At 38.8% G+C, this 26,306-nt stretch overlaps 1 protein-coding gene across 2 annotated transcripts; it reads left to right on the forward strand.

The window, feature by feature from the left end:
• Window positions 1-1,011: 1,011 nt before the first annotated feature.
• LOC149014750 (alpha-1,6-mannosyl-glycoprotein 2-beta-N-acetylglucosaminyltransferase) lies at window positions 1,012-26,306 on the forward strand. Of its 2 annotated transcripts, none has more exons than XM_089155168.1 (16): window positions 1,012-1,169; window positions 1,650-1,864; window positions 12,125-12,252; window positions 12,411-12,521; window positions 12,638-12,739; window positions 12,948-13,056; window positions 13,553-13,753; window positions 15,109-15,277; window positions 15,482-15,563; window positions 15,654-15,747; window positions 16,091-16,187; window positions 17,321-17,414; window positions 20,499-20,571; window positions 25,260-25,433; window positions 25,523-25,645; window positions 25,951-26,306. In XM_089155168.1, the coding sequence occupies exons 1-16, from the start codon at window positions 1,157-1,159 to the stop codon at window positions 26,110-26,112; spliced, it is 1,947 nt and encodes a 648-aa protein (XP_089011294.1). In that variant the 5' UTR covers window positions 1,012-1,156; the 3' UTR covers window positions 26,113-26,306. The 2 variants fall into 2 exon arrangements, with proteins under 2 accessions (XP_089011294.1, XP_089011295.1); XM_089155169.1 differs by having other exon boundaries at window positions 15,657-15,747.

A 26,306-nucleotide genomic window follows, 5' to 3' on the forward strand; every position in this document is an offset into this window, starting at 1 on the left:
GAGAGGTTGTAGAGGGGAAGGATAACTCGGTAAAATCAAGGTCAGAACATCGATCGGTGGTTCCAATTTTAAGCTCAACCTAATGAGTTTAGATCCTCTTTCCACGTAGCGAAGGGAAAACGTTTATATATGGTTCAATTGGAAGGGGGTCTTGCATCTAATTCATTTTGTCATTATTCAAAGGTGAACCCATTTCTTAGTATATGGTAGAGAAGTGTGAGGGGAGTACATACTTTTTTCTTGATAGATAGAGGATCTAAACTCTCATCCAACCATGATCCCAACTAGTTCAAATCCTCTGCTTATTAGGGTAGAGGTGTTCTCCTCAAACTTCATCACACAATAAGACGAAGGGTCCACTATAGATCATATAATAGATAAATCTCACCACTATTATTATTATAAGCATTTAAAAGGTAGGTCTCAACCTAGAAGATTTGGACGCAATCCTTATCTAAGGATCTATACTTTGCAACCATAATCCATCCCTAGAGTTGAAAAACCCAAGCCAAGGCCACAATTTAAACGAGACTAAAGTTTAAACTATCTCATGATACCATACAATACTAGTTAATATGTATCTATATTTGATACAATTGATACGATACATTTCAATACGTATCTTTATTGAATTGCGCTAAAATACATTAGTCAAAACTCCGAACGATACAATACTCAATATGGGACTTGACCGATAGATACTTCAAACTCTGTACGACACACGTGGCGGTACATTTCTCAAAGCAGATACATATATTTATCAGAAGAAAAACACTGAACTGACACGTGGCAGATGTCGCAGGGCGAAGACAGTCTCTGGACGGTGATCGCTATTATCCGTTTATATCTTCAGTGTCGAGTTCCAGACTCAAAAGACTCTGAGTGGACCCACCACAAAGCCGCGCGTCACCCGTTCCACTTCCTGGGCCCACTTCCAACCTCGGTTCCGATATAAAAACCGTCGAAGCCATTTGCGCCATTTGCTTCTTATTAAATTAATAGATTATATAAAACCCGGAAACTACAACTTCAGTTATATCAATCGCCGGCATAAGATTAAAAGCAGCAACTCTAAGGCTCATACCCTGCAACTGAAGGAACGCTGAAGCAAAGAAAAAGGAAAAAAGGAACAGAAAAAAACTACAGAAATTTCGAAATGGAATGTACAGGTCCGTCAGTGCAACCCTAGCTTCTTGTATTTGTATCGGAATCCAGTATATCGGTTAAGGATTGGTTAATGGTGTCATTGTACACTAATAGCTTGTTCTAGGTTTTTTTTTTTTTTCCTTCCTTTCTTTTTTCATTCGTTGTAGGGTTCAATCACTACTCCTGATTTGTTCCTCATGGTATGATTTAAGCGTTGTATGTATTTTGGGGAGTTTTGTTTTAATGCTAGTTCAATAAGTGGTTATGGTACTCAGTTCTAGTCCAATTGTGTTGAGGTGAGTAAATGACCGAGTGGATTTCGACATGTTTCCGCCACGTTATTGCGTTTTTTTTTTTTGTTTTTGCAATGTTTGAGGGTGAGATTTTGATTTTGGTGTTTCTGGGCAATTCTTCATTGTTCCATTGCAGCTTGGGTTGAATACTCAGAGAACCGAGTTGAATCTTTTTTTTTTTTTTTTTTTTTTGTTTATTGTCTTTTGCAGGAGGAGAAAATCGTCAGGAGGGTGTACCACCTGTGGAGGGCGTTGCTGGAGGAGGGACAGGTTATGGATGGAATGACGGTGGCTTACCCGGCTCAAAGCTTCTCAGTGGATCAGTTGATCCTGCGAAGGTCCCATCTGGTGACTTACTGCATGTGTGGTGCATGCCTAGCACGGCAAATGTTGGACCACAAGACACACCTCGATCTTTAGAGCCTGTAAGTTCGTCTGCATATTCTTCCCTTGCACCTGGCAGGATCCAATCTTGTTTCTCCTTTAATTCAGACCGTTTGTTGATAATTCATAATGTTATATGTATTTATTCATTTGGTGGTATGCAGATATATCCTAGTTTCATGTATGCCTGAACCTGTAAAGCGGTCTATGATCAGTCCTCATCTGTCCTAGAACGTTGTCACTTGCTCTTATGTTCATATGTTTGCTTTCGGCAATGGCAATTAGTTATTGGAAAAGTATATTTTGAGGGTTGGGAGCGGGTGGTGGTTTACTTTAAGCATTTGGGAATGAAAGTAAGGGTAGTAAGTTCCAAAGTTAGAGAATGTTCTAAGGGTATCCATTCTGCCAACATAATGTAGAAATGTTTAGCGGAGAATTATTATTGAGAAGAGTATTGCCTGTGTAATCATGTGGTATGATTGGACGGAGGTGTTTATGAGTAATCATCTAATTAAAATATTCTTTTTTGTTTGGGATGCACTTATGGTTTTGCAAGTATAGAAAGTCTCAAGATTGGGAAACTTAGTAACTATGCAAACTAGCGAATTACTGAAATTTTATTGGGAAATTTACAGGATTATGAACGATCTGTTTACTCGTACAAAATTATCTACTGGTTGTTTCCATTTACAAAATAACACTTTTTGAGTTCGAGTTTATGAAACTAGACAAAACTGTGTTTTCATTTCATTGAAAGACCTACTTAATAGTTTCAGCCCCCAACTCCCCTTCCCCAATCACAGTCAATGAGACCAGCCCCTCCCATCCACTTCTAATTCTTCTTCTTCTTCTGGTGTCCCTCCATTGTTGCCCCACTGACTGCAGGATAAGCATTTTTTCCTCTTCTGCAGTGCCACTCAATCCTCTACCACCTCTGCCCTACCCACTGTTATCCATGGGATGGGAGATATATACAGAGCAGGTAGCATCATTTCATCACAAAATCAGCTCCAAGGTTCTTATCTGTATCATTTTGCTGCTTCATCTTTACCAACTTCTTTTCCATTGTCAACTTATCAGTGGGTCTTTTTGTTCTTCTTTTGACGTCCAAGACAATGTAGGCGACAAGAACCAGAGAAACCATGGTCATGGTTGAAAAGGTGAACCCAGATATCGGCATCTTTGACAAGTCCAGCCGGGTGGAGGTGTTGGTCATGCCACTTGATCTTCTGGGTGGAACCGCCTCTATCAAAAGGAAGCAGATGAGCTTTTCTTAATCATTTTTCTCTTCTCTTTCGAAAATGGTTGAATGAATGATGAGCAAATCCGTTGGAAGCTTTGTGGGTATTCTATCTGTTTCTTATGGGATTGCTGGATTGGACAGCGCTCTTTAGATGGGGGAGGAAGTTCATCAAAAATAGAGTTATTCCACATAACCATTGACAGGAATCTGATTTCATATTCATGGGTTTCATTGCTTGGGTGCCTTGGGGGTATCGGGATTTGGTAAGCATGTGGGTATTGAGCACAGGGAATCAAAGTCGGAAATGGGCTGGTGGGATGGGATGGGATGGGATGCAGAATGGTGTTTGGGAAGAAGGAAGACTGGTGGGGAGTCTGGGGACTTCTTTTTACCAGCTAACCACTTGCAGGCTGAGGTTCTAAACGAGGTAGTATGGTCTTGTCTTGTCTAGTTTTATGACCTGAAAACGCAAGATAGTTTAGTTTTGGCAACTGAAATGTCCACTAGATAGTCATGTAAAGAAAAACATGAAAGGATCAATCCTGTAATTTTCTGAATTCCTCCTGCAGCTGGTTATGTGAACAATCCTAATCACTGGTAATATGAGTTGTGCATAGTTGTCAGGTGACCAGGTCACCGTTTTTTGACAACTACAGAGTTGTGATGGGCTCCATATTCTAACAACTGGAACCAGACTCATCTAGATCAGTTCAAGCGTCAACTATCTTTGAGACGTAGGAACATCCTAGAAAAAATTTTTCTATAGTTTAGTTGCTGATTAGACACCATTTGATGATCTGTTTTCCGGATGCACTACCTTGGGCCGACCCACCCCAGTTGGTATTCAGTTAGAGATGAACTGGTCCAGTTAGATCTCAAGTCTGGCGGGGATGTAGGTTAAGAACTTGTTTATTTATATTATTTCAGATTTGAGTTAGTAAGAACTTGTTTATTTATATTATTTCAGATTTGAGTTTGTGAACTGAGTTATGGTTTGAGATCTGTGTTGTGTGTTTATGTGCACCCAATTTCTTCTTATGTGTTTTCTTCTCCCTTGCAATCATTTCTTCCAGGCTTTCCCTCTTCTCCTAACTGGCCCTCCACCAATGGAATTGCAATCAGTTCCATGTTGCAAATGCTTTGCTTTCGAATTCAGAACTTCTCACAACTGGACCCAGACTCATGTAATCACGTGGGATGTCAGTATCTCCGGTAAGGAGATCTAGCCTCCCCAGCCCCTTTTCTCTCCCTTTACATTTATTTTCTAGCTGTTCCCTTCATCAGAAATCTCTCATATCTTGAGGATAACATCTCCCACCTCCCCCCCCCCCCCCCCCCCCCCCCCCCCCCCCAAAAAAAAAAAAAAAAAAAAAAAAGGGATCCCCTTTGCTCCTCTTGGATTGAATTCTCAGTCTGTCCTGTCCACTGGAATCCTAATTCTTCCAACTGCTACTTCTATCCTTTAAGCCTAATGCCTGCAACTGTTGGACTTACATTCTGTCCATCAGTATTTGGTAGCAGTCTAAGGGAAAATCTCCCCTTTCCATACTTTCCTTCAATCCAAAATCCATTCTCAAATGCCCCTTGGGACACCCTTTAACCTCTTATTGTTCCAATTTTTTCGGATGTCTCTGAAGAGACAATTCCCATTAACTTCTACTTCCTAATTCTTCTCAACTGCACTAAAAGTTGGCGATTCACAGCCAGCCATCAGAACTGGTTCCGAATCCCTTTCCCAGCCTCTTCATCGCTGTTTACAGCCTCACCTAAGACCCTAAAAGACAATATAACTTACATTCCCCTGTTGACATCTACAATTCCTAGACACTGTTGGTTTTGATACGAGATTTTGGCAATCAGCCATTAGTTGATACTAAGCAATCTAAGGCTAAATGATAGAGAGGTGCATCTGGAGTGCCTAAAGTAGATTAGATGAAATAAGAGGTGCGTCTGGAGTGTCATGTGGTCGACGAATTCCTTAAAAAGCATAAAGAAGATGTTACGGCGTTATAGGACAGTCATAAGACTTGTCTATGATGTATGGCATGGAGTGTGCACAGTCAAGAAGCATCATATAGATAAGCTAAGTGTAATGGATATGAGGATATCGAGACGGATGAGTGGCAAAACCAGTAAGGATAAAGCAAGGAATGACCACACTAAGGCTGGTCCTGGGAGTAGCTCGATTCAAGTTTAGCTATGAGAAAGCCACACACGGTGGTTTGGTCATCTTCAGTGGAGGCCTTCGGCTGTCCAGTTTAGAGGAGTGACTGGATTCAGACTGAAGGTACGCTTTTGAGCTAGAGGCACTCCTAAAATGACACTAGGAGTAGTGATGAGGATAAATATGCCTATTTTGGTTCTTGTTTTTACTCTGACATTGAATATAGCTTGTCGGAGGACGAGGATCTATGTAGCCGATCCCAATTAGTTTGTTCAAGACTAATTGTCAATTGTTGTTGTTTCTTTTTCTTTCTTTGACCTCTATAAGTATCCATCTAAGTGACTGCATTTAGTTCGGGGGAAAGGCTGATTAGTTATTGTGTGAGTGATTTGTAGTTTGATTGTAGATAATCTCCTCATGCTTCGAAAGCCATTGCACGTTAGTGCAGTAGTTTGATTGCAATGCACACACAGTAGTTTCACTGCTTCCCAACAATCTTTGATTTTGGAGTTGGTAAAGACCTAAGTTTTGGGTTGACAAACAAATATGCTTTTTTAGTGGTACCATCATGGTAAAAAATTCGAGGGAAACTCAAGTTTCGACCGGGTGAAAATGGGAAACTTAGGTGGAAACTTGGGAGATTTCGAGGAAACCGAGGACTTTTCCGTACAAGTTTCGACAGGTTTTAGAGAGTATTTTGGGGTGGGATCTTGTATTTAAGCTAATTAGAGTATAAAGAATACATTTGTTGTATTTTGCTAAAAAAATCAATGTAGATATGTCATTCAATGTACATAACATCAATGTAGAGTTGTCCAAAAAGTACATTATAAACTTAATTACTTAAGCACATAACATTCAAAATATAATTTCTAACTTCAAAATAGTTGACAATAAAAGGAAAATATAACTTAGTGTTAAGAGGAGTGCTAAGAGTGGATTCATCCTGTGAGCTGAGTAGTACTATGCCTATAACATCCTCTCCTCCAACCAACAAACATAGACATCCCATGACATTTTATGCCTATGGTTGTCAAGTTAATTGACAACTGTAACTTTATGAGTCTGATCATCAATATGCTTAAGATAACCAACCTGAGGGAATACGCACTTTGGATAGGGAAGTCCTGATGGAGGGGGTATTTGGGGAAACATGAAATAAACAAAAAAATTCAAAATTTACAGGAAAAAGTCCCAAGTTTCCACAAAATTTCCCAGGTTTCCACGGAATCTCCCAAGTTTCCACAAATTTCCTAGGTTTCCACAAAATTTCCCAAGTTTCCATGAAATTTTCCAAGGTTCCCGCGAAATTTCCCAAGTTTCCCACGAAATTTGGGAATTTTTTTCCTCTTGAACCAGCTGGTCCAATTGGGTTGAACCAAGTTTCAACAGGTTTTGAGGTTTCGACAAGTTTCGATGAAATTTCGACAGTTTCGATCAAAATTGAGGACTTTTTTTCGGTCCCCATGAGTTTCGTTTCGCATTTTCCAAAATGGGAATTTTGCAAGTTTCTATGGAATTTTGTTTTATGGGTACCATGCTCTTCTTTGATTATGTTTGCATATGATTTTACGGATAAGTATATTCTATGACAAAGTGTTTTGATTGAGTTAGTTTTGAGAATTCATGTTTTACAGAATTAACACATTCACTCACTCTAGAGGATAGGAGGGAAAGGGATGGGTATATATTGCTTTAGAATGGACACTTCAATGCTCTCGTGGAATGTTAGTGGTGTATGGGAATTGATTAGGTCTTATTCTTCTTCTTTTGTGACTAGTAAGTACAAACTACGGTTGATTGTTTCTGAGGGAGTGGAATAGTAAGAATGTATGAGAAAAAGAAAAGAGGACGGTGTTTTGAAGAAGAATTTCCTCTTTTTCTTTGTTCGTATGGGGGAACATAGCTTAGCTCTTAATCCCTTTTCTTCCTTGTTTTTTGTGAATGGTGTGGTTAGGATGTTGTGTGGTTCTGTTTCATATTTCCCTCAGTTCTTAACTTGTGTTGATTTCCTGTGTTCTCCTCCATATTACCCCCCCCCCCCCCCCCCAAAAAAAAAAAAGAAAGAAAGAAGAAAGAAAATGAAAAGTTTATGAAAAATAAAGGGGGGGGGGGGAGGGAAAAAATTACATGTAAGTTTTCTTTAAAGTAGAAAATTGGATAAAAAGTTATGAAGAGGGAAAATTTTGAAGTGATGGTTTCAATGACCTTTCAGTTATTGCAGTACAAAATGGTTTCCTTGTAGTGCCTACAATTGCATCAATCCTTCAAACCATTGTATTAAAAAAAAAAGTTTTCTTTTGGCCTAAAAAGTATTGCCTTTTGTTTTTTAGTGTTCTGGTAGGAATTTTAATTTCTTTTGCCCCCCCCCCCCCCAAAAAAAAGAAAAATGAATCCATGGATACACATAAATTAGGAGATATAGGAATTAAAGGGAATTTTAGGAAGATAGGGCCAACATAATGTTGGGCTGAAATATTAAACACAAGATCAAGGAACAAATTTCGGTCAAAACCTGAATTTTGACTAATCAAAGGCCAAAATTTCAGGTTTTGACCGAAACATGTGACTTTTCCCCTGAAGCTAGGACGGGCTCCCTCCTTATCCAGCATGGGCTCTCCGCTATCTCATATCCGCTCAATTAGTGAGTTATCATCATCATCCTTCTCAAATATGTAAGCCAACTCGATTATGTCACTCTCTCTGTCCATCCCCTATCTAATATGATCCTCATCAGTCTCATATTGTAGTGTATGTAGACAAGATCCTCTAGACGCTTCACACTTAATTAGTTTTGCCTCTTTGAGTGGATGAGGTTGAATGTGCTCCAATTTCGCTCACAACCAGTGGTAGAATATGTTTGGGAGAGCACTTTGCATGCAATTGTACTCAAGTTGGGCGAATCACGTCTAAGTTGCAATTACCATTCAGCTGCAACAAACATAGACTCCCAAGTAATTTAAATACTTAAAGTAACTAACTGAAAGATTGAATATAATTAATTAAACATATTATCAATTAACTTACCCCAAAGGCAGATCGTCATCCCAATATGGCCACAGAATGGCCGAAACTCGCAGTGGCATCCCTAAATGCCTTCATAATATATAAAGTAAAAAACAACAACTAGGTTAATACTTAATAACCTAGTATAAAACTATGAATTGCGAATATTAATCACAATCTCACTTCCATAAGGATGATTATCTGTTTAGATGGATCTGGTTCCAACCTCTCCACTATAGTTTGGACATTTTTTCAAATCTTGCCTCATCCCAAGCATGTCTTTGTAATGATACTTGGGATTTAGATAGTATGCTGTGTAACAAAAAGCAAAAATAAGAGGGAATAGTTAATAATGTGATAATATAATGAAAATTAAATTGATTACTAGACTTAACAACTCACTAGGCTTATGTAGTGGATGCTGCAACTACTTCTCCCATCTATCTTGGATGATGTCGATGATTTTTTTGTTGCCCTGTGGGTAAACCTGAGTATCTTGATGCTTCATTTTATTTACTGCAGCCCGTATGTGTGGTAGAGTAGGTCTTCTCTGTTGATCTCCCAGTCTCAACACATGCACCTTTCAAGTTTCTTCACCACTATCCTTGCATTATTCCAGAAGGTCTCATTGAGTATGGTCAATTGTGCTCTTTCTCCTCATACAGATGAAGAACCCTCCCAGTTAAACCTCTGCTCTGATGCAAGCATGGTCCTAAGGTTAGTCTTTCTAGTCTCAAAGCTCTGTAGTTCAATCCAATTGGTAGCAAATCTGATAACTAGACTTAACAACTCACCAACCTTATGTGTGGATGCTGCAACTACTTCTTCCATCTATTTTGGATGATGTCGAGGATTTTCTTGTTGCCTTGTGGGTAGACTTGAACAACTTGTTGCTTCATCCTATTTGTTGTTGCCATATGTGTGGTAGAGTAGGTCTTCTCTGCTAATCTACCATTCTCAACACATGCACCTTTCAAGTATCTTCACCACTATCCTCACATTATCCTAGGAGGTCTCATTTAGTATGGTCAACTCTGCTCTCGTTCCTCCTATGGATGAAGAACCTTCCCAGTTAAACCTCTGCTCTGATGTAAACATGGTCCTAAGGTGAGTCTTCCTACTCTCAAAGCTCTGCAGTTCAATCTAATTGGTAGCAAATTTGGTTATGCCTGGCCACACTAAGTCACCTTGACACATGTCCCTCATCATCTTTATTGCATAGATGTGGTTATAGATGAAGGTGCTAACTTGTCGAGCTTGCTCCCTAGTCTTCTTCACAAGCTTGACCTTCCCTATGTCCTTTAGCATTAGGTCAATGTATTAAGCATGGAGTCCAAAAGAACCTGTATTTGTCTAGATGAGAATGTCCAAATTAGTAATGATTTACTGAAACATCAAATCATTAACATGAAGTCATAAATGTATACATAATATGTATTTAAAAATAAAAATTAGTACTAGAAGTAGAAGCATGTTTTGATACCTGGGATTCTCCAATATCTTAAACCTAGCTTTTTTGTAGTTGGAGCCATTATCAATCACAATTTGGACCACATTTTCCACTCCAACCTCCATCACTTGCTTCAACAATTTGTAGATGTATTTTGCATCCTTCTTCTCATTGGATGCATCTATTGACTTGAGAAACACTGTCCTTCCATCACAATTCAACATGAAATTGATGATGAATTGTTTTGTGGGACCAGTCCAACCATCAACCATCACAATCACTGCATAATGAGCCCACATGGGCTTAATCCATCAATATATTAATTAAGTCTTGTTTATGCTTAGGCAAATACATAGTATATATCTCATGTTGGGGGGGGGGGGGGCTTGTACACCACTCTCAACTTTGGTTATCTCCTTAATCATATTCTTGTAGTAGGGCCCTTGGGTTGTATGTGCTGGAATACTATGGTACATATCCTATATGCAGAAAGCCATCTCCTTTACACTCCCTCACAAGTGCTTCAACTTTTTTGCTTTTGCTTTGGCCTCCTAAATAGGGTTGGATCATTATTGGGGCCCTTGGGATAGGAATCTCCTCCCTCACAGTCTGACTCCTCCCCATAGAGACTTGGGAGCCGCGTGTGCCTCCCATACCTGCTGGCGCTCTAGAGGCACAACCCGTAGCCCTCTGTTGCTTTCTCATCTCATCAATCCTCGCCTGCTCCCCTACTCATCATCATCGTCCTCCTCATCTGTGCAAAATCTGAGTCAGGCTCACATCCATAGTCTCCTAGCTCTGCTGGATCAAAATCCTGCTCTCCTAGCTCTAGAAGGTCATCTCAGCATGCATCCTCAAACTTTTTTCTCTTTTGGTTTTCCCTCAGCCAAGTTTGAGGCCATCGCCTTCTTGATCTCTAAGGGCACCTTTTTGCATCCTGTTATATCCCTACTTTACCTCAACTAGATGCACCTTCAATCTAGTGGTCTCACCTCATTCTATTTGTTTTTTACAATAATTGCATTCACTCTTCTTCTTATCGGCTATCAGTGGCCTCCTATGTTGCCAAGCTATGTTTGACATCTTTCAAAAAGAGTGCTTGATCCAAGAAATGCACACTAAATATCTTAAAAAGCATTACAATAAGCTCAAAAAATTACATAATGCTTCTATAAATAATCTCCTATTTTTAAATATATAACAAAAATTAATTAGTTTTTTTTTTAATATTTAAATAAAATTTGAAAATATTATAGTATTTTTTAAACAATTAAAGTTAATAATTAGCAACAAAATATCTGATTCAACACCATCATAGTATAGATCATGTGATGGTGTCTCACATTCATCTATTTGAAGCTCATCTATGAGTGTAATATGTGTATTTTAGGATATACATATTTTAAAAATAATTTTTAAATACAGAAAAATAGTAGCAATATCCAAACATTAATTTTAATTTATCATAATCATAGATCAATACTCTATACTAAAATATCCAAAAATTAATTTTAACTTTTTTAACTTATTATAATCATAGATCAATACTCTATACTAGACATATTTTAATTTGAAAGCAATCTAAGTTGATTTGAGGCATAAACAAAACAAAAATAAAAAAATGGGGAACTTTGTTAACTCACCTTGTTTTATTCTCAATAACTCAACAATAGAGGAGCAATAGTGGTGTTGGAATGCAAAGGAGTTACTAAAATCAGCTCAAATGAGGCTAGAATCCAAAAAAAATCAGAAAAAATGGTGGGAAGGGGTCGAAACTGCTGTGGCGGAACTAGTGGAACCTGCAAACTCGAAAAGGTTAAGTTTTATAACATTGAATGTAGCGTTTCAATTGGTACCTTTGTATCGTATCGGTCGAAATTTCATCTTGTACCAGATGAAAACATTATGCTTTGATGAAATAATTGCAATCTTGTCTCATTTTCCGTAAATGCAGTAATTTCGACTTTTCTGTCGATTTATGCCATGCATAGGATATGTAAGATTCTGTTTTAGTTAAAGCTTAAAAGATAATTAACTGTTGGAAATTCTAAGCTTTTAAAGTGAATAATGTGGGAATCAATTATTTTCGTCAGTACCAAATTCTAGAAACATTTGTAGTTTATTGTCTTGGTTCAAGTATGACAAACTTAATTTATTATGCTAGGAAGGTATCGTAGTCATGATAATTCTCAGGGAAGAAAACAAAAGACATTCCATATGTGGGTGACCTGGACGGGTGAGGTTTCGGAAGTTGCTGTAGAGAGTTGTTTGGGGGAATAGTGATCATGAAAAAGCTGAAGATTCTTGATGAAAATAGTATGATATACAGAATGGGAAATGTTGTAACTGACCTTTATGATTGTCTTTCTGTTTGTTGCAAGTTCTCTCTTCTTATCGTATGGTATTCAAGCTCTCTTATGGTTTGATTTGCTTGGTAGATATCTCTACTGGCAGCTAGAAATGAGAGGGAAAGCATTCAAATTGCTGTACGTCCCAAAGTTTCTTGGGGCCATCCTGGTATTGTACAAATTCACTGTGCTGATCTGTGCTCTACTTCTGGTGAGAGGTTAGTTTTTCATTCTTTTTCCTTTCTTTTTTCTTCCCCCTTTTTTTTGTGGGGGGGGGGGGGGGAGCTTGTGGTGGGGTTCATTATGTTTATGTTTTTATTTTTATTTCTGTCTCCCAATATTGCTATATCGAATTGCTGATGGTGGCTCTTGGCAGGTTGGTAGTTGGACAATCAGTAACTTTGCGGCATGTGGTTCCAATCTTAGGTGTGCCTGATGCTCTTGTACCCCTTGATCTGCCAGTCAGTCAAATAAACCTATTCCCTGGGTACTGTTCAAATGATGATCTTAGAATTTTTGTTGTTGTATTACTATTTAGATGAGTTGAGTTCTAGTGAACTATGTTTTTTTGGCTGATACTAATGAGGAGCTTCTTTATCACAGAGAAACAACAGCAATTTGGGTTTCAATTGATGTTCCTATTGATCAACCCCCTGGTCAATATGAAGGAGAATTCTTCATTACAGCTAAGAAGGCTGAAGCAGAGTATTAATCTACTTCTCCTCTAGTTAGATATAAGTTCTATTATGTACCGTAAAACTTTTAAAACTTTTTTGTTGTTAATGATCTCATATAATTTTGAAATTTCAAGTTTAATATTTGTTAACAAGGTCTTTGCACTTCTCGTTATAGTTCTGCCATCCACTTATGTTTGCTTTGGGGTTTTTACTTCTATCAGTCTTTCCACTTGCAGATCTTCAACACAATTACTGTCAAAAGATGAGAAACATCAGATATTTAGAGAACTCAAGAACTGTCTTGATGTTGTGGAGTCTATAGAGCACAAACCCATGGAAGATGCGGTGGGTCAGGAAAACCTTTCTTTCGTATAGATTTTCTATTCCGAATTGTTGTGGTTGTGGTACCAAAAATACTGTAAGAGGAAGGTTGTTTTGTAAATTTTTGATTTCTTATTGAACCTTGGGGTTTTTAGTTAATGGAATCTGCTGTCAATCTATTTTCAAATATCAAGGGTAATCACCTGCAATTAAATTCTCTATGAGTGTTTTCAAGCAAAATTTTATTCTTTCGAAGTGATTATTTGATTTTCTTTACTTTTCTCTTTTCAGAGCAGTTGTTTAAGAGTGACAAGCGTTTGCTTCTTGATCCTAAGAAAGACATATAGTTCATTAAGTGAAAGATGCAAACCAAATAGTTAGAGATGCCACAAGAACAATTCTTCTAGCTTTCCAAATTAACTGTCCCATGTTGCTGAGTGTTTTACTGGGATTAGCTAATCATGTATTCAGGTACTTGGGTATTTATTGGTTGCTGACAGGAGCATTGTTCTTTTTGTAGGGTGAAAGACTGAAATCTGTAAGTACAACTTTAAGGAAGGTTATTCTGTCTCCAACATTTACAGACATCTCTTCAGACAATGGACCAATGGATATGATGGAAGAAGATGCTTTCACAAGCCTTTCAGTGCATTTGAGATTAAGTGTGACCGTTTGGGACTTTGTTCTTCCTCGGACACCTTCTCTTCCAGCTGTATTTGGCGTATCTTAAATCATAAATTTATTGGTTGAAAAAGCATTTAGAACGTGTTTACTAGGATGAATTATTGATGCTGAATAAATAACATCTTATGCAAGTAGATCATTTAATTGAAGATTTTAAGTTAATATATGTCTGGGTTATCTGAACTAGTAGTTCTACTTCTCTACTTCTACATCTATTATGTTTGTGAATCCATGTGTAATCTTGGTTACACAGGCTATACAGATTGTCATGGTTGTCATGGGAGATAATGAGGTGGTTGATAAGGAAGGGAATTCAGGTGGAAGACTGACTTATCTATTCCAGATTCCAGTTACGACTTGCAATTGGAAGATAGATTCATGCATTATCCAAAAATATATTGAAGCTCCTATATCTTCTCCATTCGTGAAAAGAATTCACTATATGAATAGATGTTCTGTCCATGTGTTGTCACTGTTGTGTCTTCTTGATTAAAGTCTTTTACCTGTCAGAGCCTTTTGTCTTCTTTTGAGTTAGTTGTATTTGGCTTGTGTTTGTTCTCCTCTGCTCACCTTTTCACTGGTAGTGAAAATATTAATCCATCCACCCCACCCCCCCCCCCCCCCCCAAAAAAAAAAAAAAAAAAAAAGAAAAAAAAAGAAGAAGATACAGTTGGAATCTACCCATGCCTAGGTCCTATATAAATGGAATGACCAATCTCTCCTAACGTCTATAGCTAGCTTTGATACCAAACTAGAAAACTAACCATGAATGAATATTATTATGTAGATCAAGACATGAGTTGTTTTATACTGGTTCCTCATAAGACTATTACATAGCATAAAGGAAGGTAAGCTCATTGGATGAAGAAATTATATCTCATGAAAAAATATTGACAAGAACAGATTGTGTTCGTTAAGGTGATGGTGATGATAGAGGTCCTATCTTTCTATAGTGGATCTTGAATGTCATTCTTATGATTGCTACTAGTAGAAGACTGTCTAATTCCTGTCACTCTTATGGCCTGATTTCCTTTCCATAGCAGTAGTACTGTTAAAAAGTCCGGGGGTCCTGTAAGTCTAATGTGAAAACAGTTGCAGATTTGGGAAGTTCCGTTACTTTTGTTTCCATCTGACAAAATCTTTCCATTAATATGCTATTAGGTGAGGGCTATAATTATGTGTTATCCCCATTGATGCCTGTTGATACTGCTTCAATTCTTTCTTTTGAAACCACTCAGTGCTGGATCTTTAGTACATCTGTTGTTTCTGAGATGCATTATGATGATTATCACTGCATCCATAATCTTACCTCCAAAGATGGATTCTCCTGGATATCTGTCTATTGGTTGGGAAAAAAAGGTGCTCGTCTCTGTTTCTTTGACAAACTTTTAGATATCTGAAACTGTGATCGAGGATCGCTTCTGCGCGAGACATGGTAGTGATGAGTGGTATGAAGCATTGGAAAAGCACTTTAAGTGGCTTCTTCAATATAGAATTAGCCCATTCTTTTGCAGATGGGGTGATGGCATGCGTGTCTTAGCATACACCTGCCCGTGGTCTGGTGAGTAGGTGATAAGAGTTGTACTTTTAAGATGGTTGGCTTTTGCACTATTTTACTGATTCTATTATAAGCATTGATATTTTTTTCTCATAGTAGCTTCTGATAATATTGTGAGCTCGTGCTTCTCGACTATATGCATACTTCTGTTCAGTTGTATACTTGTATACTCCTTTTGCCTAATTTATTTTTTTGGTGCTTCTGTAGCTGATCACCCAAAAGCAGAAGAATACTTTTCGGACCCAAGATTAGCAGCATATGCAGTGCCATATGCTCCAGTACTATCTGGGTATGTAATTACATATGCTCCAGTACTATCTGTATGGCATTTGTTTTTATGAGTCTTGATGAGCTACCATCATTTTTTGACATGTAACAGTAGTGATGCAGCAAAGGATGTCTTGAAGAAGGAAGTTGATATCTTGAGGACTAAGACTCACTGGAAGAAAGCTTACTTCTACTTGTGGGACGAGGTATGAAAGCTGTATCACATTACCCTAAAAATGCTTCATTTTATTATATCCAGGTCCTTGTGTTTGTAACCACAATGCCTGGGAGAAGTTTCTGCTGCCTCCTGGTTTGATTGGCAATTAACATTTCCCAGAAAATTGATCCAAAGTACCGTTCTTTGGTGATTCTTTCCAATTACTCCTTTCTGATGCTTTTTCCTTCATTGCCATAGCATGTAGAAAATAAAAAAATGGGATGGGGCGGAACTGCAAAACTTTCTTTACTCATAAGCCCCTTCATTTTTTTTTTTGATGAGTTAAGTTGTTATGTTTTTCTTGATGATCTAACTTTTTACATATTTCTCAGCCATTGAACATGGATAATTATAATTCCGTACGCAACTTGTCGAGTGAGATACGGACGTATGCACCTGATGCCCGTGTTTTGACTACTTATTACTGTGGTAAGAATCTTAAACCAACTGCTCCTAACTATGATCACTACCCTTGGCATAACCAAAAGCTTAGCATGGTTGCATGATAAGTACATTGACTCTCTTTTCTAGACCACTAAGTTAATGTCTGCAACAATATCCTTACCCCCCCCCCCTAAAAAAAAAAAAGAATAAACCACACCCACCCCCCATATTTATTGTACCACAATATCTTGATCAGACATTTATTGTCGGACTATTGCCCGACGGTCTGTAAGAAAGGCTTGCCTTTCATAGACTTCGTAAAATCCCACCTAGTGACATTGTGAGTCTCCTTTACTAAATCAAGAGCTGACTTTCATTCTTGCTCTTTGGCAATGCTTCCTGGCATACTTTGTAGACCTTGCATTGCCTGATTTCTATGTAATGGAAATATTCATAATCATTGTTTTGTAGTTTATTATTAGCAATTGGGGTGGAATTTATGTTAATTGCATTTTATGAAGATACATCATTGTCGTCATATATTCTGAACTCCGGAAATTTCAGGATGTTTTCTAAGAGCTATGTAAATTGTAGTTGAGTTCGAGATAGGCTTACGGTCCCTTTATCCCTCTCTTTTATGCATGAGGTAATATGCTGACCTTAATTCTCTCAATGCGGCAACAGAATTTCTGAAATATCCAGAAATTTCTGAAATAACTTAATTGCTGGAAACTGACGCCCAACTACACTAGGACTGGACCAGAGACTAAAAAATGAACCAGTTTTCCTAAATAGAAACTAGCCTTCTTGCCTGTGGTTGCTGTATCACCCTCCTTTTCGTTGTCTGAATTGCTTGTATTCTGAACAATTTAAGGTAATAAGTTTATATAATCAGGCATTCTTATCAGTTAAATTCTTCTCAAGAATCATAATCCTCCCAGCATTCCAGACTGCCATTTCCAGTTTTCTTTATGCCTTTAGGTGAGAATATTGCATGCCATTTGAGGGTTGACGCCGTATGTTTGTCTCTCACTATAAATATGGTTCAGACTGTACTTGTTTATTTTTTGAGTTTCTAGGTATGCAGCGTAGTTGTGGCATGCTTCCTGTTTAGCAAATGGCCTGATGCTGAAGTTCCCTTTTCTGGTATGCTCAGACGGGTATCTTCTTATATGTAGGGCCAAATGATGCACCTCTTGCACCTACTGCGTTTGAGGCTTTTGTAAAGGTTCCAAGTTTCCTGCGGCCACATACTCAGATATATTGCACAAGGTACTTCTTTTGGTTGAATATTGCTATTATAACCAGGGGAGACCGCGAGACCGCCGAGACCGCGAGAACCGCCAACGGCGAGCGAGATGGAGGCGAGACGCGAGGGGAATCCGCCGAGACCACCAACCGCTATACCGCAACCGCAACCGCCATACGCCACGCCGGACCGGAACTCTCAATTGCCTTGGGATTTGGCGAACACGCAACACCAACACATCACAACAAGGAAGACAACACCACGTCATGAATTTATGATTTAATGACTATATAGAACTTTAAGGTTGTATAATTATTTTATTCTTGAAAATTGAGAAGATACCATATGGATGGAATTTTGATAACAGAAGTTAGTGATGCATTTGATATACGCTTTTCATATAGCTTAAGGTCATATTACATGTTGTATAACATGCACCAAACTCACATGGCCACATGGTAGACTAGAAACAACTAGGGTTGTTTATGACAAACCAAGGCCACCAACGTGTTCAAAGGCCAATTAAGCTAATACCAAGTTTCAACCAATTGGGCCCTAAAACCCACCGAGTGGGCCACCGAGTGCAAAAAATTGTATATCTCGACCGAGATCTCACCGAGATGGTCGAGATCTCTCTCGAGAGCGAGATCTTCTACCATGATTATAACGATGTTATTTGTTATTTTTTAAAAATATGGGTGAAGAAATAATATCATTGCCAGGAGAGGGGAAAAGGGGGGAGGAGAGAGAAACAAATTTGAAAGCAAAGCAGCAAGCACTAACGAGCACTAGAAAGGGAAGGGCCAGCCAAAGGACCAAAGCCATCAAACCCAACAATGAGGACCGGAAGAGAGAGGTAGGGGTAGAACTCAACCAAAGCCAATTTAAGGTCATAAAACTGCAACTGAATGACTTAACCAAGATCTGGAATTCAATGAAAGATTACATGTCCACTGATGTTCAGACTCAAAGGCCGACACTTCGAATGGTTGATCACAGAGTGGGCCAAATAGGGACAATTTTCGGGTGGGATGCTAGAGTCATGCCTTTGAAAAACATGCAAGTGATCGGATGTGGCACAGACAATTGAGATTTAGAGTGGAAACTGGCAAGCGCCGGGGGAAGGGATAGGCGAGGATAAGAGCTGAGTGATGGAGAGTTGGGAAGAGCGAGAAAAGGAGAATGGGTTGGGCCTGGTAAAGTGGGGAAGAGCATGGTTTGAGATCTCGGCCAGCCAAAAAAACGACTAGAAGGTGACTCAGACTAGGACTCTTGTTGAACTTAGGACTCTTATTCCCAGGGAACCTGACTTAGCTCATCCTAGGATGATTCTAATTACAGAACATGAGTAGGACTAGACTCCTTGAGGAAATCAGAATACAACTAATGGGATCCCTCTCTAATTGGGACTCCTAACTTGACTGGACTCTTCAATAATCTAAAACTAATTCAAAAACAAAAGTAGAGTTGAAATCCTACTACATACTTGATCCAACAACCCTAATTGGACTCAACTAGAACATGCCAAAATTACCATAATGCCCTTATGTGAAAATTCCTGCAGGGTGTTGGGCTGCCACAGTAGGCCCTGTTTTGGCCCCTGGATGTGGTTCACATCAATGGTAGGATGAGATGTAGGGTTATGTTAGTGCTTATGATTCCAATCTTATGATTCCTATTGCTGCTTCTGCTTAGCTGAACCTCCATGCTACCAGTCTCTAGTTTCACTTGGGGAACGGAGCTAGTAGTAACCTGTAAGTTGGTTACAAGAGTGTTCCTTTGGTGGACCTAAATTCAAATTGAAATTTGCTTCTTCCACCAACCCTTTCACCACCCTCTCCCCCCTTCTCGCTTTTGCGGATGTTGGTGATTCTGGCAGAAAACAGACTGATTTTGATGCTTATGGTCCTAATGTTAGGAGATCTAGGTAATGGTTTATGTCAAGTCAGTGGTTAAATTAATACAATTCCATTACTTGGTCTTAGGGGTCTAGGTATTATGAGGAAAGGAAAACAGGGTACTTGAGGCCTGCTGTGAAATATCTAGAAGTTACTAACTCTAAATGGATGTCGACTCTATGTTGGAGTAGGGTTGGAGTAGGGTGGAGATCTTATAGAAGAATGCCATAATTCTTATGCCTTCAACATTTGTTGGGTCAACAGTCACTTAGAACTTTCATTCTGTATGTCAGAATTCCTAAAATGATACTAATACTGAAGAAGATAGTGGTTTATCTTCACATTCAAGTTGGAAAGATACTGGTCAGTGGGGGGCAATGTGACTTCCCAAATGAACAGTTAGCTCTTGAGCTGCAAGCTTCTGGAGCCTGTGAATGTTTACCAATTAGCATTGGTTGTCCGTGATTGTTTGGTGAAAGGGTATTTGGAATCTGTTGAAGGTGGAATGAAGCCTATCAAGGAAGTGGTTCCAGATGCTTTTGTGGTAAGTGATCTTTCTAAGATTATTTTTCCTGTTGGAGATACACTAACGATAAATTTTTGAGTGTGTGTAATATTATAACTAAGAGATCAGAGCCAACATGAATTTCCTTCCACTAGGCAGTCCAAGGAATCTACCCCATGGGGAGGAGAGAAGAACACTTCACTGGAGTGAGAAAGCTATTGTATCACGGAATTTATGGCAAGGGAGTGCCAGTACTTGTAGAAGGTGGAAATCTTTCCTCATGGAGTTGAGGAAATTGGTACTTCAAGTGCTCTTTGTGTCCAGCTTGGTAGGGCACCCTTCCCCCCCCCCCCCCCCCAAACAACAACAAAAAAAAATAAATAATAAATAATAAATAAATAACAAAAGAAAACAAATCTTCCAACAAAGAAGAACTTTCCCTGCTTGAGGAAACCATGCTAGTAGCTTTAAAAAGTAATAATAATTTTATACTTTTCCTAATGAACTCCTCAAGACTTGTGAATGTTTATTTGTCTCAGATGGTTTTTGTTTTGCTCTCCTTGTTAGGCACGTCTTTTTAAGTTATTCTTGCTTAGGTAAACAATTCTGTCACTAGGGAAGAGGCTAGTATGCTAAACTAAAAGACTAGCTAAAACATTCATTAGTCTCCATAATGAGATGATATACTCATTTTCCCTTTGCAGTGAGTGGGTTTTTGGTACCCGAGAGGACTTAGCCAAGGATGTCATTGCAGAGTTACAACCAGAGATTGGCGAGGTAAACTTTGTTGTTTTGCCCTTTATCCTGTGCTTCTCTTTATTTATCTATGCTTTTTTTTTAGAGTATTTATTTATGTGTATATTTTAACGTCTGGCCCTGCCCCCGCCCCCCGGGGGGGTTATTTGGGAAGTAGTTGAAAGCACCTTGCTTGGCTTGCAAACTAGTGTTCGTTGAACCAGGGAAATGGCCAGCTTTGAATCTTGAGGGTGGGCACCTCACACAAAATTGCATAACATTAGGAATGACTCAAAAACTCTACCCTCCCAGTGCCCTCCCATAAGCAGGACCACCACTAGGTAATGGCCATTGTGCTCATGGGGCTAAAGTACTTGGGCCTAATAGATCAGTTTTGGAAACAAAATAGATGGACATGTCCAACCAAGGACTTTGGTCTAATAAGTTCTGGTTTTATTTGTTTAGATTCATCTTTTCTGTAGTATATTGTTTTATTTTTGGCAGTCGACATAATGCCTAATCGGTTTTATTTTAGTCTTAGAGATGGAGTTTGAGTCTTAGTTTACAACGTTAAATATGGGTATAATTCTAATTGGACAGTTGAGTAAAATATTGAGTTTCTGTTAAATCTTCCCTATCTTCTTTCACTCTGCTAAGCCTTCTAAACTTTTTTTTCTTTCTGTTCTTTCTTCACCCCCCCCCCCTTTCCCCGCCCCTCTCTTCATTTTTATACTCTCTCCTTTAGTTCGTATCAACTCTATTCTGTTCAGTCCTTGTGATGGTACAGCAACAGAGGCACTGATCTCCCTACAGTTTCCTCTTGATCTCGAGTTTTGGGGCTTAACTGCCCAGGATAGGATATCCCTTTCTGTTGAAGCTCAGTTTGAGATCCTGCTGGACTGGGAAATTGAATTCCAAGTTCAAGTCTGGTTCTTTCTTCAGCCATATCTAGTTTCAGTATCTTCTGGTTCCATTTTTGTTGATTATTCCGACATTATAATTGTTAATTTTTTGGAGGACTAGTATTCTCGAACTCTCACCTGTACTTTTAGATTCAACCATGACCATATGACAGAGTTTGAACATTTGAATTCTTGCTGGACTTCCGTCTCTGTTCAATAGCCAAGGTTGAAAACTCAGTTATTCTCAGTCCCTCATCCCAAAACGCCCCTCCTCTCCAATATTCTTCCCTACTGTATTTTATTTCTTAAAAAATTTCCTCCACTTTTAATTAATAACTAGCCTTTCTTGTGTCATTCTATCCTTTATTTCCTTAATACCTACTAAGCCTTTAAAGTGTTTTCTTGCTCATGCTGCTCTATGATAATTCAAAAATAGGGTTTTCAAACTCCCAAGATCTCTACCACCATTATTTAAATTATTCTATGCACTCTACCAAACTCCATGGTTGTCAAGTTGGCGAGGCAACCTAAGGTAGTGGAGGGGGTTTCTGCATGCTTAGGCATAGGCATACAAGCGCAGAGTTCAAGAACAACCACTTGATTTTCAACTGTTGGTGCAATTTTCAACTTTCTAAAGGTTGTGATATCAAATCTAAAAATTTCATGGATCTTAATGAGGTAAAACCGAAAGTGCAATAAAATATACTCATCTATTTTGATGCCTAAAATAGTATTTTCCATTCTGATCCAAACAATCTTGGATTTGTTGGATAGCCTTTCCAATAAAGCTTTCAGACAAATCTAAGATTGCTTTATTCTGATTTATATCAGGGAGTTATGTTGCAGTTACACCTTATTCTACACCGTGTCCAAAACCAATATACAATATAAAACTTGGTTAAAACCACAAGTTTTTTTCTCTTCAACCTCCTTGGCCCGCGCCATGTCTATGCCATCCACATTCCGAAATTCACTCTCCTCTCAGAGTTCATCTCTAATAACTCCTGGGCTCCCCCCCCTCTTCTCCCCGAGTCTCACTCCTTTCTTGTCCAAACTCCCCCCCCCCCCCCATCCCCCAACCCCTCTGGCCTTGGCCACACCACCTGGCTTCGTATACCCCTTGCTCCTCTTCCTCTTCTGCTTGGAACCTAGTTAGGTCCCCTTTCCCTTGCCACCTAGACCCCTTTGGTTTGGTTTAGAGGCTGCTTCCCCCGCAACTCTTTCACCACTTGGAGAGCTTTCACTCTCAATGCCTCTCCACCCAGTCTTTTCTTCTCAACCGGCACCTCAATGTTAGCCCCAATTGTGTCCTTTGTTGGAACAACCTTGAAGATGTTGACCACCTTTTTTTTCTTTGCCCCTTCTCTCGCTCCTTGTGGGCAATTGACATTGCCTCCATTTGGCCCTGCTTCAAGCACTTCTTGGGTCTCTCTCCAGATTCGGAGTGGTTCTTAAGACATTTTGCAGGTTCCACCATTTGTGATACAGTAGGTAAGTTGGTGTTCAATGCATTGATCTCTCACCTATGGTAGGAGCATAATTTGAGAAGATGGGCCTCCAAATCTAGATCCTTAGATGTGATTTGGTGTGCCATATTCTTTGATGTTTCTTCTAGACTCTTGTCACTTCCCCACCCCCTAGTTGTGGACTCCCCAAGGAACAGGACTGTTGTTGTCTCCTAGGGTTTATGTTCCACCTTTTTCTCTCTTCTCTCGTTTCTCCCTATTGTACATTCTCTTTCCCTTTAGAGCATTTGGTTAATGATTATTTCATTCATCCAAAAAAAAAAAAACCACGAGTTTTATTTATGTGAAACTAATGTGTGGTTTGGGTTCAAAATGTCAACAAGTAGCACCAAAGAAAAAAAGGATTTGAAGCGAATGTTCGAGTTAGCCTAGAGAAAATCCATAGTTCTGATCGAGATATGGTTGAAATAGGGACGATCCTAGTTTCTGGATGGTTGAAGCTAGTGTTGGCACCAAGATTTAGAACCTTGGTCATATCTATAAACAGTTTACTCTTGATTTAGAGAACATTTTATTCTCTAAGAAGTTTGATGCAAATGATTTTTTTTTTTTTTGGGGGGGGGGGGGTTAACTTGAAGCCAGCTTTCCAACGAATCCAAGATTTCTTAAATTTGATTGATTTTGATGGTATTATGTTTTGATCAAACATTATTTGATGTGCGCAAAGACTGTCAAAATTGCTTTAAATGCAAATTTTTTTTTTATCAAGACAACTGAATTTCTTAGCACATTTTGTTTTTGAGCAATGTTTTACAATTTCAAGATTGATCAAATTTTAAGCTTTGAAAAAAACTCCAGCCTTAGAAAGTTGGAAATTTCATCTATTACTAAAAATCTAGTCACATTTGCTCTATTGTTGACTTGTTCTTCAAATCATTCTATACGCTAAAGCATGGAAAAACATAGTTATCAAGGTCGCTGGGTGACCGAGGCGTCCAAGGGCCTTGGCTATAGTGTGTTAAACGTACGTTAAAGAATTATACCAGTACATCATATTCATGAATAAAAATGATCAAGCTACGTGTCATATTGTCACAGTGATAGCATACAAATATGAAGATTTCTAAGAAATTAGACTGGTCAAACAATTTTATTTTTTCACTAGGCCTTTTACTATTGATACTTGATAGAACACAAATCCTAGATTGCTCGTGCGTTTTCTCTCCCTTGCAACTTTGACTTCTTCCATGCTTGGCCTTCTACACTGCCCTTCACCTTACTGACCTATGACCATGCTGGATTATTATGATCTTCTGGAGGTGATTTTGGCTGAGTTACCTACTCGATCAGTGACCTATCACCACTCTGTGTATGGTATGCTAGCAAATATCCACAGAAAGGTTTAGCACCTCGATGTCAAATAGATTCCAATAGGCATTGGAATTTTATGCCAAAACGACAGATTGGAGTATCTATGCTGAAAACCATCAACCAAGTGTCCACTTAATTAAGCCAGGCTCCCCTGCCATGGCTCCATCTGTAGAGCCAGCCGTTAAATTTCTGTTCTTCTTGCAAATTGTCAATCTCAGTGGTCCAGACGGATTCTGCTGGGCATTGGAATTGTATGCTGGAGCTACACATTGAAGCTTATTGAGTATGAGTTAAGAAATATCTGTTCCATGTCACTTTTTAAGAAAAAAGATGGTGACAGGGTTTTCTTTGTATATTTATGTTTCTTCTAGGCTTGTGCATATGGGAACATCAAGATTTTCAAAAGTATGACCTAGTTTTTGTGCCATAGATATTTTTATCCAATCTTCAGTTCAGTCAACATAGTTAGGATTGTTGAGTGTGCCCTCATGTGGATGGTTTCAGACATTGGATCTGTGGGGATTGATGGCCACTGTGGCTTTTGATTCTTAAACGTTGTTAAAAATCCAATGCTTTCATTATTTGATTATATGCGGTACCTTGATACATATCGGTTAGTCTTCTGAATGAAGTCAGCATGCCTCGGAATTGTTACTCTTTTCTTTCCTAATTTTCTTCTCTTTGGTTCAACAGTCAACTGCTTTTTGGTACAAATTTTCTTTTATGTGTAAAGGCATGCTTCTGCACTGGCATCTGCCCCTGCTTTTTATTTTTTTCAATTTTGTTTTGGGAGGGAGGGGATGTTTAGGTTAGGTGTGTTTAATTTATACGTCTGGCATTCAGCACGTCCTTGTACAATGCTCAAGGCTCTAGGCTGAGTAGCACGAGCTACTTTTAATTTGTTATGAGCCCTTAAGAATAAAAAAAATTCTACATCTGGGCTACTGTGTACAAGGTGCAGTATCTGAGGAAGCGAGTTTCCATCCTACAGGAATGGTGGACATATGTGTGCATGGGACCATCCGATCCCCAACCTAACTGGCATCTCGGAATGCGAGGTACCCAACACCGTGCAGTAATGTGGCGGGTATGGAAAGAAGGTGGCACAGGCTTCCTCTATTGGGGTGCCAATTGTTATGAGAAGGCAACAGTTCCAAGTGCAGAGGTATATACTGGGTTTCCATCCTTTATCTCCACTATAAAAAGGACCTATAAAAATATAACTCATCTCCACTATAAATTTTTATGACGCAGATACGATTCAGACGGGGCCTTCCTCCAGGGGATGGTGTCTTGTTTTATCCTGGTGAAGTATTTTCTTCTTCACATGAACCGGTTGCTTCAGTTAGGCTAGAGCGCATTCTCAGTGGCTTACAGGTATTGCTTCGAAGTCCTAGTAGGCTGGGGCACATTATCAGTTATTTATGAAAGAGAAACCAATTTTATTGTATTCTATTTGGAATAAGGCTTGTATTATTGTCATTGTTAATAGTTTGGGAGTTAATGATGAGAAGAACTGTTCCAGGTGTTCATTATCAACTTCTAATCACCTTGGATGAAGAGATGATCTCTTCACCCTGTGATGGAAAAACTCTTTGTGTTCTTAGTTTTTTTTCCCTTACTTTCTGGCAAGTGAATGGATGCAAGAAATGTTATATATTTACTGTTACTCTGTATTGTAGGATATTGAGTACCTCAAGCTCTATGCTTCAATATATGGTAGAGACGAGGGGCTTGCCCTTTTGGAGAAGACTGGTGTTTATCTGGGGCCTGATCGATACACACATGAGCATTCTCCCATCGATATGATGCGCGGTGAGATATTCTGCAATTGCCGCTCATGAAGATGGTATTCTGCATATACAGGTCCTGGATTTGAGATTTTGTACTTACATTGATGAGCTGTATTAAATCTTATATTTCTGCCCTATATTTTTTTGTGTAATTTTTATGTAACTATAGATATCCTTGTTGTAAACAGTCGGCTGAGCCTATATAGATAATATAAATTAATTAGAAAAAGAAACCTAACAGTAAA

Source organism: Hakea prostrata, chromosome 5, assembly GCF_041222555.1.
Source record: "Hakea prostrata isolate BN-2017 chromosome 5, UWA_Hpros_2, whole genome shotgun sequence".
Lineage (NCBI taxonomy): Eukaryota > Viridiplantae > Streptophyta > Magnoliopsida > Proteales > Proteaceae > Hakea > Hakea prostrata.

Bases quoted from the DNA above. Each gene is read 5' to 3' on its own strand.
- LOC149014750 (XM_089155168.1), top strand. The intron at 12,253-12,410 runs GTTAGTTTTTCA...GGCTCTTGGCAG, and splicing joins TGCTCTACTTCTGGTGAGAG to GTTGGTAGTTGGACAATCAG. The intron at 17,415-20,498 runs GTACTTCTTTTG...TTCCCTTTGCAG, and splicing joins ACTCAGATATATTGCACAAG to TGAGTGGGTTTTTGGTACCC.